The sequence below is a fragment of the Hibiscus syriacus genome, unplaced genomic scaffold, assembly GCF_006381635.1.
Source record: "Hibiscus syriacus cultivar Baekdansim isolate YM2019G1 unplaced genomic scaffold, ASM638163v2 tig00002840_pilon, whole genome shotgun sequence".
Taxonomy (NCBI): domain Eukaryota; kingdom Viridiplantae; phylum Streptophyta; class Magnoliopsida; order Malvales; family Malvaceae; genus Hibiscus; species Hibiscus syriacus.
This window is the reverse complement of record NW_024061947.1, coordinates 8712712-8732849: the sequence shown is the minus strand read 5'-3', so window position 1 is coordinate 8732849 and position 20138 is coordinate 8712712. Positions and strand designations below refer to the sequence as shown.

At 36.5% G+C, this 20138-nt stretch overlaps 2 protein-coding genes and 2 pseudogenes across 2 annotated transcripts; 3 read left to right on the top strand and 1 right to left on the bottom strand.

Annotated features, from left to right (window-relative positions):
• Positions 1 to 2315: 2315 nt before the first annotated feature.
• Positions 2316 to 8949, top strand: LOC120156759 (protein ESSENTIAL FOR POTEXVIRUS ACCUMULATION 1-like). The gene is made up of 8 exons (XM_039168020.1): positions 2316 to 2446; positions 3354 to 3442; positions 3649 to 4562; positions 4654 to 4774; positions 4863 to 4988; positions 5481 to 6233; positions 6382 to 8451; positions 8485 to 8949. Exons 3-8 carry the CDS (start codon positions 3771 to 3773, stop codon positions 8817 to 8819), a joined length of 4197 nt encoding a protein of 1398 aa, XP_039023951.1. The 5' UTR covers positions 2316 to 2446; positions 3354 to 3442; positions 3649 to 3770; the 3' UTR covers positions 8820 to 8949.
• A 437-nt stretch (positions 8950 to 9386) lies between these two features.
• Positions 9387 to 10609, top strand: LOC120152437 (protein ESSENTIAL FOR POTEXVIRUS ACCUMULATION 1-like). Its single transcript, XM_039164658.1, has 4 exons — positions 9387 to 9409; positions 9505 to 9698; positions 9787 to 9846; positions 10053 to 10609. Exons 1-4 carry the CDS (start codon positions 9387 to 9389, stop codon positions 10400 to 10402), a joined length of 627 nt encoding a protein of 208 aa, XP_039020589.1. The 3' UTR covers positions 10403 to 10609.
• A 305-nt stretch (positions 10610 to 10914) lies between these two features.
• Positions 10915 to 13586, bottom strand: LOC120152426 (annotated as a pseudogene).
• Positions 13587 to 17817: 4231 nt separating this feature from the next.
• LOC120152417 lies at positions 17818 to 20138 on the top strand (annotated as a pseudogene).

The following is a 20138-nucleotide window of genomic DNA, read 5'->3' as shown; positions in this document are numbered from 1 at the left end:
AAGGGTCACCAACGATCTTGGACTCAAAATTGAACCATCAAAGGAAGCAATCAAGATCGTCAACATTGAAGAAGTTCCAATCGTTGGAATGTCGCAGAAAGTAGAATTGAAGATTAGAGGATGGAATAACAATATAGACTTCATGATAATCCCCATGGATGACTTTGATTTTGTTATTGGGTTGAACTTCCTTATCCATATCAAAGCATCTATCATTCCCTATGCAAATGTCAAGAACATCATGGATTCCCGATGGCAAGATAGTGTCCCATTGATACAAAGTGATCAAGATGAGACCAAGACCTTAACAGTTATTCAACATGTTAAGAATGCTCCAAAAAATGTGAACACCACCTTGGGAACTACTTTTAAAGCCATAAAGCAAACCTAGTGATGAGGTTGTCGCTAAAATAGGTAGGGGAGAATGTTCAGGTCGCAAACTTATGGGTGAGGCCGACCTACAATAGACTACCTATGGGGCTGCAATCAACACAAAGCAGGCTGCTCCTACTGTGGTGCCGAGACTAACACCCACTAGGGTGCGACAGACACCACCCAAGCAGCCCATAAGGGTAACGTCTAAACCAAGATACATACATCACCGAACAGGGTCAAGACACGCCCGCTCCAAACTACCCACAAGCACGACCATCAAACAACAAGGGTCGCCTAGGGTCGTGACCACCGCAGACTAAGGTGCATATAGAGCCGAGGGCTCTAGCCAACAAGTAACGGGACGCACTCGAGGACAGGGCCAACACACACTGGGTATGGCCTAGAACCGAGATGAAAACACAAAGGGGGCCACTTGAGGGCGAGGGCAACACACATCCAGGGCACACATGGCCGAGGTCTGTGCACACCAAGGGTGTACTGAGGGCCAAGGCCAACACTGACTTAGGGCTTGTCCATTTACTAAGGCCGATCATTACTTGGAAAATAAAGCCAAATAACATAGTCTTTGTTTGAATAAGACTCAAATATTAGAGTTTCAACAAAAGTAAAGAGTTTTACTTGTAGTTAGAATAGGAGTAGTCATGAGATGTAAGGGGACTTCACTATAAAAGGAGGTCTCCCCATCTCTATTAGATATAGAGAGTTTTGCGTGAATAAACTCAAGTATTCGTGCCAAAAATTTCCCCATACACGCTTACTTACATTTTTTTATACTTTTCCATCGTCCTTATTGTTATAACAACATTAACCGAGGAGTTTAGACTAACTTAGACGCTGAGCAACTGAGCGAGGCATCTAAGGGTCGCATGGACCAGCTAACCGATAGTCTAGCCCCGTATCATACAACAATAACTATAGTCGGACAACAAATTACCTTCTTCTACTTACTATTCACTAAATGTAGGTAAGCTGAAACATATCTTTCATATTTTCATAAATTATTTATTTTTTGGTTTAATTCTAAATTATACCGCTTTTAACGAATATGTGTCTAAACTATTTTTTGACTGATCCCGATGTCTAACATTACAAACGTTATCACTTTAAGTGCTCGGATCGTAAACGTCGTTAATTTCCTCTATTAAGTGACACGTGTCACATTCATGATAATTTTAAAATTTATTTATTTTTTAGTATTATTATATTTATAAAAATCCCTAATTTCTGTTAAATTACAAAAATCTCAAATTCCTAAAAATCATAAATCCCTAACTCTAACCCGCTACCACCGTCATTTCTTACCACACCCACCGACGTCGACATACTCCATGTCATCCTCCTAGTCATACGTCGTATTTGTTGCTGTTGGCCGTTGAAATCATGTTGGCCGTTGAAATCATGTTGGATCAATTTTCATCTTAGGGTTTGCGGGTACAAAACATCGATTGACCATCGATCTGTCATGATTTCATAGGAGTATTAATCGTCGGGGGAGGTGAGGTCGGGTGGAGCTTCGTCGATAGAAAAAGACAATGGTCAGGTGTAAGTTTAGGAGTTGAAATGAAGCTTTTTAAAGTTTTGGGGCTATTTCAAAAGTTTTATGTATTTTTTAAATATAGTTTTAGATTTTAAATAATTTTTTTTAAAATTACTAGAATGTGAAACATGTAACTTAATGTAGAAAATTAACGACGTTTTTGGCCCGAATACCTAAAGTAGTAATGTTTTTAACATTAGACACCAGGATCATTCAAAAAATAGTTTAGGAACTCATTCGTGAAAAACACTATAGTGTGGATATTTATTTTATAATTAAACCTTTATTTTTTTAACATTTTTACCATATTTGCTAATATTTTTTTTCGCCCAACTTAAATTTCCGCTCTCAAAAACGCAACCAAAGCAAAGCAAAGGGAAAACAAAACGAGCGACAAACAAAAACAGCACCATTTGGTTCTCCGCCTCTCTCAGCAATCATCCATGGCTCACTCATCTGCCTCTGATTCCCGCTGCCACCTCACCGTCAACCCTCCCCTTCCGATCCCCAAAGGTAGTTTACCTCTCCGATCTCGTCTCTCCTCCTAGAATTAAGGATTAACGGCTTATTTTATTCGTCTTTTTGTAAAACCCTAACTCTTGTCATTTCCAACTTTTCTGATTTCGTTTTGATATCTGATGGCATTATTATGGATTCAGTGTTTTTACGAGGTTGCTGTTTTTTTTGTCTGCTACGAAGTTAGGGTTTTTGGTTTATCAGCTAGAAAAGGAACCTTTTTTCCCTTCAGGTTTCTTTTCTATGAGCTTCTAGCTCAGCCCACTTTACTTTCCGACTTACTGTACTTGATATATATAATTATATATTTTTTCAAATGGAAAAGTACGATGTGATAGGGATGTACTGAAGTTGTTCAGTTTTTTCTGATAAGTTCATCTCAAAACTAGTATTGGCCATATTTCTTCAGTTTCATTCTATCAAATGCCAGAATTTTATCAATTTATGGGATTGATTATATAGAATGGCATAATTGTTATTCCATTTATAAATGACCCCTTCGCTTTGTATCGACAATTGATTGTGTAAATCTTGACATATTTAGCTGCTTCATCAACAGGTTTTGCTGAGATTTTTTCTGCTTTACTTTTAGTTCGAAACGCCTCGTTTGAAAGTCAAACAAGCTTCCTAAATGACGTATATCTAGTCTTAAAGCATGTGCTTTTCTGTTGTGTTTGACTGTTTGGTTTTCTTTATTCATTGATAAATCAATGTGACAGTTTCAAGAGGCAAATTTGATCATTTCTCAGAGAAGTTTTTCTTTTCTTTCAACAAAATTAGGGCTTGAATAGTTTCTAGTGTACCTATTTTTCACCATCATTGTATCGGACTAAGCATTTTGATTTTAAATATTTGCTTGAATATATGCCTGTCTCTAATTGATGTTTCTGTTTGTTTAATGTAGATGTTCAAGGATCTGACAATCCTATTCCGCTTTCACCACAATGGCTTCTTTCAAAGCCTGGGGAGAGTAAGCCTGGAATAGGAACTATGGTATGTTATTATTGTTGTTGCGTAAGCTATCTGTTATTTGACCCATGGTGTTATTATTCATTTATAGATGGGTCTCATGTTGTATGTGTGTGTTCTCCAGTGTTCTATTTACATACTATTCTCATCTAAAGAATTAGTTAAATCTTCTGTTTGATATTCTTACTGTCTTAGATTCTGTCCTTCTTAAGCTTCAATCATCCATACAGGAAAATCGTCCTGCTTCGTGTACAGCTAACGGAGATCGTTCCGAAGTCGTGAAGCCACTGGGAAATGATGAGGGGATGCTTGATACCCAAAGAAGGATGTTTTTAGGCCATCCTTACTTGATATGGAAACTGGTCTGCGAGAACGCTGGCGTGATGAAGAACGAGACACACATTCATCTGTGCGCAAAGATCACTGGAGGGATGGTGATAAAGTGCTCGGTGACACTCGCAGGATGGATCGATGGGCAGACTTGCCTTCGAAACAATTTGGAGAAGCACGCCGTGCACCCACCGAGCGGTGGACCGATTCAGGTAACAGGGATTCGAACTATGATCAAAAGCGTGAGAGCAAATGGAACACACGCTGGGGGCCTGATGTTAAAAACAATGAAAGGTCACGAGAGAAGTGGGCTGACTCCGGAAGAGATGGTGATATGCCTCTTGACAAAGGGTTGTCTCATCTTTCCAGTCATGGAAAGGATGTGAGGGAGGGTGACTACTTTCGGCCATGGAGATCCTCCTCTTCTCAAAGTCGAGGAAGGGGTGAGCCTCCTCATCACCCCACACTAACTCCAAGCAAACAGGCTCCCTTGTTTTCTTATGGCCGGGGACGTGGTGAAAGTCACCCTTCAACATTTTCTGCTGGCCATGCAAGGGGAAGTTCTGGTGGAAACCCAGGGGCTAGTATACCTTCCCATCATCAAAATTTGGGAATCATATCTGAAAAGGGTGATATTGACCGTGTGGAGCCATCCCCTTTAAGATATAGTAGGAAAAAATTGCTAGACTTATATATGAGGACTAACATGAGAGTTTACCAAAAACTCATAGAAGAGCTTGTATCGGTGCCTTCACTTACACATAATGAACCATTGGATCCTCTAGCTCTTTGTGCTCCTAACCCTGATGAAATGGTACTATGTTATTTTTATTATTTAATTTTTATGTATATGATGGTAAACCTTGATTTAGAACCCACTGTTGATTTTATTGCTTCTTTGATAGCTTGTTCTAAATGGAATTAACAAAGGGGACATAACAAATAGTGGTGCTCCATTGATGCCTAAAGATGGGACTGCCATCATGAACTCTACTGAGTTTACTCATTCAAGACGAAACAAAATTGGTATTCAAAAAATTCAAGATGTATTCTATTGTAAGTTTGTTTATATGTCGAAGGAGTGTCTAAGTTTTGCTGGAACATATTTATGCAGGAAGTAGAGAAGATTTACCACCTGATGTTGATGATTCTAAAGAGGAAAGTTCTGACATTCTAAATAACAGTTATTCACAGCTTGAAAAGCTGAAGGGAAACCCAGATACTAAATTCAAATCGGAAGGTATAATTACTTAAACCATTTAGCTTGTATTTGGTAACAACTCTGGAAACCATCTTTCAATTATTTCTTTGGATCTGAGGTATTCTCAATTGAAGTTTTTGAACCATATGAGAAATTATTTCATGGATACGTGTTTTAAACAATTACTGCTACTTTTTAAGAATAAGAAACAAAAGAATCCCTACTACATGGGTTGGAACAAAAAGATGACTCAGATAACCAACTTGAATATGTTTGTCTTGGGGTTAAGGGCTATTTGAGTTTTTATGTGGAAGGATATAATTAATAATTGTGGATTACATTTGTGCGTCCATTGGATTGGTTGTCTAGTTTTCAGGATCTGGAGTTTGCTCTCTTTGAATTCCAACTTTTCTGTTGTTTTACATTCACCACACTGCATTGTATTCTGTAGATTTATGTCATTGCTTTCCTTTCTTGTCTCTCAGTTCTTTTACTATGAGAAGTGATCTCTATTCATTTATATTATTGCAGCTGTGGAGAATAGGGGTCCTTACAGAAGGGATGAAGAGCTTCCCTTAAGTAGGGAATCAAGTATACTAGTCACTAACTCTGTTAATCCTTGCACCGTGTGGCGAGCCTCTTCATTGGGAGAACAATCATCTATAATCAAACAGGACTGGAAGGAGATTCCAAATGATGTCAGGTCAATAACCCCCGACATGAGCTGGTCACAACCACGGAAAGATATAATTAACCAACAAGAAAGTAATGTGACAAATTCATCCTATTCTAGAGATGGAGGAAATTGGCAATCCAGTGAGGATTCTATCCTTAAGAGACAGTCATCCGTTGTTTTGGAAGGGGAACCCGAGTCTAGGAAGCTGCCTGCTCCGGAGGAGCTTGTCCTTCACTACAAAGATCCTCAAGGTGAAATTCAAGGGCCTTTTTCTGGGATTGATATCATAGGTTGGTTTGAGGCAGGATATTTTGGGATAGATTTGGAAGTTCGGCTTGCAGGTGCACCGGAGGACTCACCATTTTCCTTACTTGGTGATGTAATGCCCCACTTAAGAGCTAAAGCCCAGCCGCCACCTGGATTTGGTGTGCCAAAGCAGGGTGAATTCTCAGATTTGTCAAGCAGGCAAAATTCTAGTAGCCTCGGGAAAGTTCATTCTGGTGCAAGTGATATTGATATGATCAGAAATGAGCCAAGGCCTGCAACAGAAGCTGAAAATAGGTTTCTGGAGTCACTCATGTCCGGTGGCATGAACAATTCATCCCAAGGTTGGTTTTTACACACAGATTCATACGTTTATTTATTATAGCACACAGTATTTACTTGCTGAATTCTGAAGGTAATTCTAGGGTTCTAATTCATAAATATCAAATTGCCTGCCTAATGTCTTGTATGGCTTTGCATTGGGTCTGCAAGGATATCTTTCAAATAATCCTGGTAGCATTCTGGTATCTGGAACAGAAAATGGGAGTGATCTGTATCCCTTGGGCAAGAGAATGACTCTGGAACGGCAGAGTTCAATCCCAAAACCCTACCCTCATTGGCCAGGGAGAGATGCTGCATCTTTGGTATCAAAACCAGACATCATCTCTGAATCACCTGCAGCACATGCAAAACTCCTCGCATCATTGACTGATAGCACTCTTCAGCCACCTCATTCGCAAGCTGCTGATTTGATGTCCATCCTCCAAGGATTACCTGGCAGGTCTGCTCCTGGGGTAAATAATAGTGTAGGTGGTTGGTTGAATTTCCCTGCACAGGGTGCTTTGGATCCTCTTCAAGAAAAGATTGAGATAAATCATGCTCAAAATTTTCCTACCCAAGCACCCTTTGGGATCCAGCAACAGAGGCTGCAAACACCGACCCAACCTTGGTTGAATAATTTACTTCAACCTGTGGATAATCCATCTGGCATCTTAAAACCTGAAAATTTTTTCTCGTCAACATTTCCTCAAGACTCCCAACTGTTAAATATGTTGCAGCAGCAGTATTTAATGCTGCAGCTACCCCAGACGCCAGTACAACAAACACAACAGATGTTACTGCTTGAAAAGATCATGTTGCTTAAGCAGCAACAGAGACAGGAGGAACAGAAAAAGTTGCTACGGCAACAACAATTGCTCTCACTGGTTTTGCAAGGACATCAATCCCAGGAGCTATTTGGTGAACCCTCTTATGGAAACCTACAGACTACAATACCAACAGGGAATTCATCCATGGATCCCAGTCGACTTCAGCCGTCATCACTAGATATTCTTGAGACTGGTTCGATGATCCCAGGCACCGTAGATGAACATGCTTCTAACTTAATGAATCTGCCTCCACGAGTCTCCAGAGATATGAGAGATGCTGTTAGTTCTGGATCTCGGCCTGTTCTTCTATCTCATGAGATGCTCAGTAGTACACATTGTGAGAACAGCTTGGGGACCAATGCACCAGAACTGGTTAATAGCATCAAACAATCTTTACCAGTGACAACAATCATTGAAAGCTCACCCTCATTGGAAGTTAACTTATCCTCTCAGGAGACTTCCCTTGTGCAAGAGCCACGTCTTGCTTCAAACTGCCATGCTCTTACTTTGGAGCCGACATGGGGCTTTGCTCAGAAGGTAGATGAAACTGTACCAGCTGTACCCGTTGTGAATGATGCAAGTTGTGGAACCTTGGAACACAATGAAACTGCTACTGCTAGAACATGTAAAACTGACACACCTAGTGAGGATGTTCAACCTACTGCTTCTATCGATGAACTGCAAGTTCAAAGAGAGAAAAGCAATGAGCAGCCTTCTGTAGTGAGAGAATATAAGAACGCTGAAGCTGATGAAGTAAGAAAAACTTCTGGAAAGAAGTCTAGAAAGCAAAAGGCTGGTAAATCACAGTCTGACCTTGCAAAGGGACTTTCCAAGCCTTCCTCTTCAGTGCAAATGAAACCATCTGAAACTGAAGCGCAAGTTGTTGGTGACACTAACAGTGCTGCACATAATATTGATGTGATGTCTCCTGGAATGATAAAAGAGAACAACTCAGGTATTTCCCCAATGGATTCTCACTATGCTAAAAGTTCTCCAGGTGCTAACATTGTGGCGGTTGACGATGAAACCAAAGAACTAAAGGATGAGTCCCGACTTTCCGGTTCTTTCCCAGTGCAGAACCCAATTGTACAGCCGTCCATACATGCTTGGAAACCTGCTCCTGGTTTCAAGCCAAAGTCATTATTGGAAATCCAACAGGAAGAACAGAGGAAGGCTCAAACAGTGATGGCAATATCACAGGTTACTTCTGTGAATTCTATCAATTTGTCAACTCCGTGGGCTGGGGTTGTGTCTAGTTTAGAACCCAAAGTTTCTAGTGACACTCAAAGAGATGCAGATTTAGCTGTGTTAGCTACTGTGTTCACTGAGAGTTCTTTAAAGCCAGTGAGTAAACAGAGCCCATTGCATGACCTGCTGGCAGAAGAAGTTTTGGCAAAATCCAGGGAAAGGGATGCAGATGCTCCTGGCACTGATTGTACATCTGCCAATGTTACTACTACAAATGTGGAACCTATTGATGATGACAATTTTATCGAGGCTAAAGAAACTAAAAAGAGCCGAAAAAAGTCTGCCAAAGCAAAGGGAACAGGAGCAAAAGTTTCAGTTCCTCTTAGTACTGTTGACACCCTTCTTGTTGGTGCAAATACTGTTGAGAAAGGCAAAGGATCCCGTCCAGCACCGCTGGATAAGGAAGTATTGCCTTCAATTCCCTCAGGTCCTTCTTTGGGAGATTTGTTCCTTGGAAAGAGGAGGCAGTTAACCCTTCTCCTGCTCCAGCATGGTCTGCTGATTCTAAGAAACTTCTCAAACCCACATCATTAAGGGACATCCAAAAGGAGCAGAATAGGAATACCACTGCCCAGCCCACGAATCCGATAACAACTCATAAATCTCAACCAAATCCGTCAACTCCCGTGGGTGTTTCATCATGGTCGGTAACTGCATCTCCAGTCCAGATAAATTCTCATGCATCTCAGTCAAAACATAAAGGAGATGATGATCTATTCTGGGGTCCGAGTGATCAGACAAAGCAAGAAACAAAACAGTATGTTCTCTTACCCTACTCACCCTTCCCCCTTTGCCAAAAAGAAAAAAAGTAATACACTATTTTTTCTACTTTTGTTTAGCATTTCCTGCCTTGCTATACTGAGTGGGTTGGAAAGTTGGGTTCTTGTCATTTCAACTGCTTCCTAGCCTGCTCTAAAGAACCATGTTATACAGAGCAGCTAAGTACCACAGCTGGAGGGTGTCTTTCTTCTGATAAAAGGAAAATTGAAATTATCACTTCATCTTAAAAATAATTATCGAAGCTATTGGAGTTTGTATGGGAATTCTTTTTTCCATTTTTGATACTATCGAATACTAGACTTTATATTGGTTCTTGCCTCCATGCAAACTGCAGAAGCAAAAAAGTTTATCCTTGCTCAGTCGCTGACTTAATATGCAAACTGAAGGAAGGAAAAAAGTTAATCACTAATTGAATATATGATTTTTTTTGGGTAAACAGAGGTGATTTCCCAGTCCTAGCAAATGTGGGCAGCTGGGGAACAAAAAGCATACCTACTAAAGGAAATGCAAGTGGGTCATTAAGTCGGCAAAAGTCAGTAGGTGGCAGGACTATTGAGCGTACTCCGTCATCCTCTCCTGCCTCTGCTCAGTCCTCCCTCAAGGGGAAAAGAGATATGTTGACCAAGCATTCTGGTAAGTCATTCTAGTAAGATGAATGTCTCAATATGAATTTTACTACCTTGGAAGACTTAACATCATATTGCATTCAACTATCATGCAGAGGCGATGGATTTCAGAGATTGGTGTGAGAGCGAATGTGCTAGGCTTGTTGGAACAAAAGGTATGCCTATGTGTAGGAAACGATGTTGGTAAAGTACTGATCATATAAATTTTGATTTCAGCTTCTCTTATCAAGCCTAAGATGATTTCCTTTTGATCATTGCTTGTCCAAGCTCTCTGAAACTATAATTATAGTTCTGCTAGATATGATGCTGGTTAATACTCGGTTGATTTTAAATCTTGTATCTCTCTTATTCTTTTTGCCAGATACAAGTTTCTTGGAATTTTGTTTGAAGCAATCTAGATCCGAGGCTGAGATACTTCTTGTAGAGAACCTTGGATCATTTGATCCGAATCACGAGTTCATTGAAAAATTTCTCAACTACAAGGAATTGCTACCTGCTGATGTGCTTGAGAATGCTTTTAAAAGGCGACATGACGGCAATACAAGCATTATGGATATTGACCAAGATGTCGGAATCTGCCCAGATGGGTCTTTGAAGGGGGGAGGGAAGAAGAAAGGGAAGAAAGGAAAGAAGGTGAGTCCGGCTGTTCTGGGATTCAATGTGGTCAGCAACCGGATTATGATGGGTGAGATTCAGACAGTAGAAGATTGATAGATCTCGAGTGTTTTTGAGACTGGGGGAGTTAGTTGTAGATACATTTGGTTTTACTGTTTGTAAATGTGCACAGCTAGGGTTTCTTTTTTAATTAACCTTATAGAGCAGGGGCAATTGAATTGGCTCAAGCTTTTCTTTTTGTTGTTGGAGTAATGTCGATTGCGATCAGTCTTTTTATTTATTTATTGGAGAGGTTTATTTATTGATCACTAAAAGGGTTGTATTGTTTCATCAATTAATCTTTGATACCAGCTGAAGTCTCAATTATTTACCGCTTTCAGTGATAATTTTGTAGTAATTCTGATCATTTAACTTTATCGAATTTTACAGTAATTGTTTTATATTAGTTGGGTAGATTTAATAATTTTAGTGTTTGTCTGAACAAATCCCAATTATTAATTATTCATTATATTATTTATATGTACAGTTATAACTATAATTATAACTCGAAACGAACAGTTGAAATAACTAGTTAACCTCGGAAGGTTAAGTAATTCATGATTTATGTCCTACATGTACAAAGAAAAATCTATGAATCGTTGTTGTTCATGCTCTCTCTTAAGATCGGCAGGGGGCAGGAAAGTTTCATTAGGCAATCCACAAATGTTGAAATCAACCTCATCAATCCTCCTTGTTTCTTCAATCTTCCTCTTGTGATTAATGGACTTGCCGTGTCTGTACAGCGTTGTTATCGTCTTCCCACTTTGGGCTACTTTGATGCCATCGATTTGTCTGTAATCTTTATTCATCGATTCCACGCTGGTGTCCCAGAAGACACGGTCGCTCCCTTTCGATGGCTTCATCATCACCAGCTTTTCGTCCTCGAATTTCACGAGAAGCGCAGTTCTTTGACTGAAATCCCCGGATGGTGTGATGGATGATCTCCGTTTGATCTGAACTCTGAGCTCTGAGAACACTTGAGGCCGTTTCAAGCTTGAGGACGCAGCAGTCTTCGTCCTCCACTCTCCACTCTACGATGCAAACCGCTTCTTCGAATAAGCTAGCCGTACACCTCGGACCCAATCTCTGAGGATTTCACACAATTTTATACAACCAGTTGAGTTTTCGTATCCCAATAATATATTTTATGTTTCTTTAAATTCCATTTATCTTAGAATATGACTCTTAAATTCCATGTAATTTTTTATATTTATATATGAATAATTTAAAGTTGATTTCCATCCCTTCATATCATTTAAAACAATGTGTTTTATATATTATTATAAATTTTATTTCATAAGTTGCATAAAATAACATCATGTATTATGAACTTAGAAAACAGGTCGTTCTATATTAGTGTTATTTTCTTTTTTGCTCAAGCCCATTTTGAAACTACTAGTTTTAACTCAAATTCTTTCAATTTCGTATCGATAAACATGGAGGATGAACAACCTGATACTTTAACAAGTCTAGTTTCAATCAAATTTAATTTCAGGTTATAAATGAGTAGAATAAATTAATCGTGACTTCAATTAGAAAATGCTGTAGGTAGACAATGTTACGTCTTTTGGGGCTTGCCACGTTGATTTCATGTTCAAAGACAAGAAAAGGAGTAAAAGTAATGGAAATATATACCTGGAAAAAACGAGTCTAGGAAGGCCTCGATTAGCATGACCGGGTTGAGAGTAAGACTGATTCCAAGCCACCTTGCCATCAATGCCGGCACAAACCTTGTAACCAGACACCACAAGTTCAAAATACCAAAGATCAGGGTTCTTCTGCCACAATGCGAACCCCCCCCCCCCCACCTCATTCCCCTTCCGTATCTGCACGCTATCATCGCCCGCCTGCATCTCCGACCCCCTCGTCTTGACGTGCCCCACCGCCGACATGCTCGTCGTCGAACTCAACGTCAAATGCCCTCCACACGCCGCCACGTACTGGTGCACTATATATTTTGCTGTCGAAGATTCCTACAAAAAAATTTTAACTGCCTCATCATTGATGTTTGTTGGAAAACGAGTGGAGTCGGATTGGATTTTTGGTCCACCTTAATCCGTCGCAGAAATTGGAGTTGTCCACCTATATCAACACCCAACCTAAGTTTAAGAGAATCTTATCTGACTCTAGAGATGAGCATTCGATCGAGTCGAGTCAAAATATTTTGAGTTATTTAAGTTGACGAGTACTATTTTATAACTCGGAGTTGACTTGAAATTTTTTCGAGTCGACTCAAATTTTTGAGTTCCCATTTAAATTTAATTATAAATATTTATAATATTATAACATTATTTAATTCTAATTAAAATGATATTTTATAACCATATACAATACATATATTTTATTTTCAAATTTTTTCATATATAATTCCCATATACCATACAAATCCGAAGGATTTGACTTAAACTTAAACTGTCGAGTCGAAAAAAATCAAATTTTCGACTCGAGTTTTCTCACTCCTACCTAACTCAATATTTTTTTAAATTAGCAATCGACTCGATTAAACCCCATCCAATCTAAATACAAATATATAACTACTTTTTATTAAATAAAATAAGGAATAATTAAAAAAAAGAGTATCATTGTACTTATTATTAAATATATAATATTATGCCAATCAGATTTTTTTCACCTAGATCTGTACCTGATCACATAAACTTGACCCGAGTCTAAATTTTCAAAATAAAATAAGACTCGAATAAAATAGTTGGACTGAACTAAGGATGAATTTTCATATATTTCAAATATTTACTACATACTTTCTATTTATAAATATTTTGTTAAAGTTTTATAAGTTCTTTTCAACACGAAATTCCACGTCTCATTTATAATGGCGATCCCTGTTCAAGAATGATATTTAGAATTTGAGGGAGAAAAATGGGAGTGTTTTTGTACTTACAATGGGGAAATTTTTGAGGGGAGGCGAAAGTGAGCAACTGAGCAAATGGACTCGGAAAGGGATGAGAGCAGCGCCAACAATCTTAAGCAAAGCCTGGAACTCATTATCCGATTTAGCTTGGAGATGGGCAGTGGGTATATTACCGAAAGTAGTCGAGTGTGCCTTCATGGAAGCTCGGAGATTCCGCCACCGTAAAGCGGCGCTGGTGCCCATTTGGATGTACATTTCTTCGGGGATAGGCCCTTCCAGGACGGCCTCCAGGGCGTCTTGTTTATCCAGATTAGGGCACATCTTCCTTTTCATCGTCTTTGCATGGGAGAAATGAAACGAAACGCTAACTCCCCAAGGCTCCAAAACCGGCACATAGAAGATGGAGGGAATGAGAGCCCGGGACAGACAGAGGCTCAAAGCCTCTCTAAGCCTATTTTTTGATTTTGGAAATTTAGGTTAAACAATAATAAGATATGATTAGGAGATTCGGGTTTTTGGTTTTTGATAAGGTGAGCTGCCATTTGCGTACCGGAAGTTTTACCGTACAGTCTTAATATATGATTAAAGAAAGTTATTGTTAGTTTTATTATTTTTATTTTAATAAAATCGGTAAAAAATTATTTAAAATATTATTATTTTTATTTAAAATATTAATTTTTTTAATATTTTAAATAAAGTGTCTAATAATAATAAAATCGGTAGAAAAAATAATAAACCGGTAGCGCTTTACTAAATATATTAATAAAACCAGTAGAGCGTCCAATAATAATTAAACTGATAAAAATAATAATATTTTCAATAATTTTTTATTAATTTTATTAATAAAATAATAACAAAATCAATAACGCATTTTATTAGTCATATATTAAAGCCGTGAACTTTTGCCTTGCGCGTAGATATCGTGTAGGCACGATTTCCATGGTATGAGAATTTAAGTTCAAACAAACTATATATTTGCCTAACTTGCATAGCTTTTTATTTCCTATTAATATAAATTGAGAAGGGTGTTTGAATATCCTCCATCTTTCTTAATTAAGCCTTTATATATAATCAAAATGAGTAATTAATAATTTCAAGCCTTTATATACGATCAAAATGAGTAATTAATAATTTCAAATAGAGAACTTATTAAGCGGCCTCAATTATAAAGTTCTTTTTAAAGATTATGAGTTTAAGTAGTTATAATTACAAGAGGTAAGTATACGTCGTAAATAACTGAGAAAGATTTTGAATAAATACTATCTCGTAGTCATCTCAAACTATTAAAAAAAATTGACGTGAGATTTGACCAAAGAATTCAAAATGCTTTTTTTTTTTTAGTTTATATGGATTTTCTTTGGGGGTAAAATATATGGTCATTAAATATTGATGAAATTATATTTTTGGTCATTGAAATTTCAAATGTTGTAAAATAGCCATTAAATTTATCAAACTATTACAAAAATAGTGAAAATTTTCAATAAGTTTAAGAAACATTTTAAAACAATTCGGTAAGTTTAATAATTATTTAGTAATAATTTGATAAAGTTTAAAGGCTATTTTGTAATCGTTTGAGAAGTTAATGATCTTTTAATAACTTCAGAAAATTTAGTGACAAAATTTCATTTAAACAGAGTTTAGTGATTAGTTATTTGCTTTACCCATTTTCTATTTGAAATTTAACGATTAAAACACAAAGGATCAATTATATAATTTTTGGTAAAAAAAGAAAGAAAGGAATAGGTGATATGAACCTTTAATAACATTAATGCCTCACGTGTGATAAATTTGGATGACTAAGCATTTAGAGACCTTTAATTGATAGTTAAATAGGTCGGCACGTCTTTGGTTTATATCTAATATGTAGTTATGTACTTACGTTTTCATTAATTAACTTAGCTTCAGCTACAAACATAAAAAATAAAAAATCCTTAACTATTAATTATGACATCAGACATAAAAGAAACTGTTGTTATTTTTTTAAGATTTTGAGTTCGAGTATCAATAATGTTAGCGATGTAAAAGTTTAATGTTAAATGATTGAGAACTATCTTTAAACATATATTGGCTTGTACTTACTTAAGATTATTAAAAAAAAAACTTTAAATTTTATTATGTATAAATATATTTTGATTTCCATCAAATTTTATTCTAATTTAAGTTTTCCTTATATTTGATTTATGTTTAATACTTGAATGGTGTATTTATACACACAATTTTTTTGTCGAGCATATAAGTTTAAAATTTAGAGAAAAATATAAAAATTAAATTACAATTGTCGAGACGGTTTTCCGCCCGGTGAAAAAAAAGTGTCGTTACTTTCTAAATCTCGTCTCGAAAAAGTAAGTGTTTTTCTTTTGGTATAAGATAAAACACAATTTGTGGAGTCGCCACAAATCATTTTATCGAGGTGTGATTGGTCACAAAAAATGTTATGTTATTTTAATAAAATTTATAAAAATAATATTAAAATAACACAAAAAGGGCATGTTTACCAAAAAATGAGTTCGGGAGTCAGTTACGTGTGAGGAAGGATTAACACCCCCACAACGTCCAAAATTGGAACCTTTGTTTATTAATTAATGTCTTTGCAATAAATTAACAAATTTGTATTTAATTTCAATTTATGATCCCATAAAATAATAATATAACCCAATTACATATAATAATTTTAATGGTTTAATCAAGAAAATATAAAATTTAAGGTTACTATTATAACTACTTAATATGCAAAGTACTATAGTTGTAAATAATCCTCTAATAATATGAATATATTAAAAATATAAAAAATTAAGAGAATAAAATACATATTTTAAGAAAACAAATAAAAAAAATAATCATTATAATTAATTAAAATAAAAAAAGTGGGTTTATTAAAAATATTTGTGGACACAACTTAGTGGAATGTATTTTAAAATTGAACACTATAATTATAGTGCTTCACTTTCTAATTTTTATTATTACTTTTAATAATGATATTATTTTATATTATTATTATTATTATTATTTTTCTATTCATTGTATTATTTTATTTTAAGCAATAATATATATTATTAGGATACACAGATATGACTAAAATAAAAAATAATAAATAAGTACTAGATTTAAAATATTTAAACATAAAAGGTAATAATAAAATAAAAATTGCAATTAAATAATAACCAAAATAATAATATAGGATTAAATTAAAAAAAATATATAAATTATTTGTCAATATTCGAAATATTATAAAATATATATATTAAAAGTGTAAATAATCCTAAAATATTATTTAAATATATGTAAATATACGGTAGTGACTAAAATAAAAATAAATAAAATGCGAAGATAAAATTAAAAGATATAGAAACCTAATTTTGGTGACTATAATGGAAGATTACAAAATACAGGGATCACATACGGGGTTAAACCAATTCTGAAATTACACAGACACTCCCTCCCCAAAACGACGTAGTTTTGATAAGTGTATAAATAGGCCAATATAAGCCTAAAATCATTAATTCTTCTCATTTGTAATTTTTTGCTCTCTCTCTAAAGGGAGAGAAGCTCTCACTTCTCTCTAAATTCCCTCACCGGAGGAAGCTCCGTTCACCGGTCGGTCACTATTCCGATCACTAGCCGGTTATTATTCACGCCGTCGGTCACTATTCCGATTAATATTCACGGCCGGAAAAAAAAAATAGGTCAAATCGTAGATCGGCTCACCCTAAACCGAAAATCACCATCTTTTTTTCCTAAAAAACTTCAAAACGGCCTAGATCTAGAATTTTACCTTCGGTAAAATAACTTTTCCGACGACGTTTGGGCTTCGACGAAGGTAAGATCTCCTTTATTTTCTTCTCCTTTTGGTTTGTTTGTTGCTTGTTGGTGTTGTTTGCTTTCTTCCCGTTGCCGTTGTGTTCTTTTTTTTTTCTTTGTAGGATCAACTTTTTATAGGTCTTGGAAGGCTTCAGATAACCGTTCATTTTGGTGAGTCACCGGATCTACTATGGTGACTCACCATACGTCGAGGTGTGCGGCTCTCCTGCGACTTCTGGAGTCTTCTGGTGAGATCTGATGGTGATAGCGACGGTGGTGAGGTGTCACTGGAGGCAGCGTCGTCGTGGCAATCACTGGTTGGGGCACCTAGAGGCGGCGACTGGAATAACTTTAGGGTTGGTGAACCCTAAAGTTTCTACTAGATTAGATCTGGAAAACGGGCCTCTGTATTTGTAAACGGGCCTCCGGAATTGAGCCTTTATTTTTATTGTATTATTTGTAATAATAATATAATTATTATAATAATAATAGTATAAAAATATGGGACGAAAATGACTGTCGACAACAATCTCTAATTAAATATTTTTTAAAAGGTAAGAAAGATTTCGTTAAAAATGTTTTCATAATTCGATCGAGTTGTTACTTCATCAAATCAACTGAAAGGAAGTTTGAAGTAATTTTAGTCTGATACCAAGCGACAGCGTGGAACAGTTTCTTTTTCATTCTTAACCTTTTTCTTGTCAATTTCAACTTCCACAACATTTCAAATATAAAATTTGGATCAGTAGATTGGTCTAATGTACTCTATTTGGAATTGTACAACTTCTTAGGAAATTCGCAAGATATGTGTGTTCCACCGGTTGAAGGTGTTGCAGGGGGAGGGACAGCATATGGATGGAATGATGGTGGTTTACATGTTTCAAGTGAAATCAAGGGATCGATTGACCCCACAGAAGTTCAAAATGCTGATTTGGTACATGTGTGGTGCCTTCCCAGCACAGCAAATGTTGGACCACAAGAAGTGCCTAGAAATTTAGAGCCTGAAAGTCATTGCCACTGGTTTATTTTTGTTTGATATCTAATAAAAATTCGTTTTAAGAATACATTCATGCTGGTCCAAGGGGTAGATTTGGATAGTCTTTTTTTTACTTATTTCTTGAGCAGGCTTACAACTCTGTTCAACTCATTCATGCAAACAATAGTGACAGCCTATTGTTTTGGTTTAGACTTGCATGTTTATATATCAAATTATATTTAATAATTACTGTGCTCATTTTCATTGATATGTGAATTTTTGTATAGGAAAAATTGTTTCATTTGACATTCGTTTTCATCCAAATCAATAAATCCATACCACTGTTCTTCAATTCTTTCTTCATCCTTGTATCTTTATAGTCTATAGGGCAGAGTTCAGATAGAAATCACAATGTGTGCATTATAATTTTATTTTTACTTCTCTGTAGATTTCCTTATGATAGTGTAATGTGTAGGGTGAAATAAACACATAGGTTTTTGTGCATAATTGATTGCTTTTACTCTTCTTTTCTTTATTCTCTATTTTTATTTTAGTTTTGTTTTTGGACATAACGGTAATGAATTAAAGGAGGAGTTACCACAGGAAAAAACTCAGATGTTCTTTTAATGTATATATTTCTCTTGACTTTTAATGATTTTCTTAATCTTGAAGATAAACCTTCTGGCATCTAGAAATGAGAGGGAAAATGTTCAAATAGCTATCCGTCCAAAAGTCTCTTGGAGTGGTTCTAGTGTTGCTGGATTTGTGCAGGTTCAATGCTGTCACTTATGCTCGGCATCCGGTGGTCGGTTAATTTCTAGATAATTTCAGTTCTTTGTTTGTGATAGTTTTAGATGATTTTCTCACTATATTCAGCTGCTGGCAGGTTGATTGTTGGTGAATCATTAAAAATGCAACGAGTGGTTCCTATATTGGGTGTACCTGATGCTCTTGTACCTCTTGATCTTCCAATTAGCCAAATAAGCCTACAACCTGGGTACGACTCTGTTCTCATAGTGCATGATTTGGTGGCATGAGCGAGTACCAGGTGGCTCCTTTTTTTTTTTGAATGTCCAAGTGGCTCCTTATTGCTCAGCACTAAGAGGGTTGTGTTTGTTTTTCCCCTGCTGCAGGGAGACGAGTGCTGTTTGGCTTTCAATAGATGTGCCAAATGCACAGCCTCCAGGTTTATATGAAGGGGATATCATCATTAATGCTATGAAGGCAGATATAGAGTAACACTTGTTCCTCTTTTACACTGTTTACCTTAGTTTTTGTTCTGTCCACCAAAATCAATGAATAACATCTGCTAAAAGATTGTGCGTAATAGTTTGTATGGACTTTTTTATGAATGGAGTAGTGTTTCTCATATTAATATAAACATGTAATCTCAAGAATTTGTACCTTCAGATCTTCAACACAGTGCTTGGGCAAGGCTGAAAAGCATCAACTATTCACTGAAATTCATAATTGTCTTGATGCCATGGAGCCTATAGATGGAAAGCCATTGGATGGAGTGGTAAATATCCAAATTTGTTCATCTTTGTAGGTGGAAAGAGTGAAATCTGCAACTACATCTTTAAGAAGAGTTCTTCTTTCTCCATCATTTTCTGAGTTCTTTTCGGATAATGGGTCAGTTGATATGATGGATGAAGATGCCATATCAAACCTTTCTTTACGAGTCAAGTTTGACAGTTCGGGACTTCGTTATTCCAACAACTCCCTCACTTCCTGCTGTATTTGGTGTATCCTGCATTTTATTAAGTTGATTTCTTTCTGCATTCATAATTTTCGTAGGCTGCCACCTTAAGAATGAGAACACAGACTAAAGGGTTCTTAGTCTTCACTTCACATGTCTAATAATTAAATTAAGATTATATTTGGACTAGCTGATGAAAAGTTATAGGTGTTCCATTTTCTCTCTAGAGAATACGTTATCTGCTTAACCATGTATCTAGATATCTGATACTGTAATTGAGGATCGGTTTGGTGTCGAACATGGGAGCAGTGAGTGGTATGATGCATTGGAGCAGCATTTCAAATGGCTTCTTCAGTACAGAATCAGCCCATACTTCTGTAAGTGGGGTGATAGCATGCATGTTTTGACTTACACATCTCGTTGGCCAGGTAACAAAGTGAATTTTCATTAA

What these genes read in the sequence shown, in the direction of transcription:
- LOC120156759 (XM_039168020.1), top strand. Translation starts at nt 3,771, where the DNA reads ATGGAAACTGGTCTGCGAGAACGCTGGCGTGATGAAGAACGAGACACA. An exon ending in TACTAAATTCAAATCGGAAG is followed by an intron (nt 4,989 to 5,480) that starts GTATAATTACTT and finishes ATATTATTGCAG; the next exon opens with CTGTGGAGAATAGGGGTCCT. An exon ending in AAAATCCAGGGAAAGGGATG is followed by an intron (nt 8,452 to 8,484) that starts CAGATGCTCCTG and finishes GTACATCTGCCA; the next exon opens with ATGTTACTACTACAAATGTG.
- LOC120152437 (XM_039164658.1), top strand. Translation starts at nt 9,387, where the DNA reads ATGCAAACTGCAGAAGCAAAAAA. An exon ending in CAAACTGCAGAAGCAAAAAA is followed by an intron (nt 9,410 to 9,504) that starts GTTTATCCTTGC and finishes TTGGGTAAACAG; the next exon opens with AGGTGATTTCCCAGTCCTAG. An exon ending in TAGGCTTGTTGGAACAAAAG is followed by an intron (nt 9,847 to 10,052) that starts GTATGCCTATGT and finishes TCTTTTTGCCAG; the next exon opens with ATACAAGTTTCTTGGAATTT.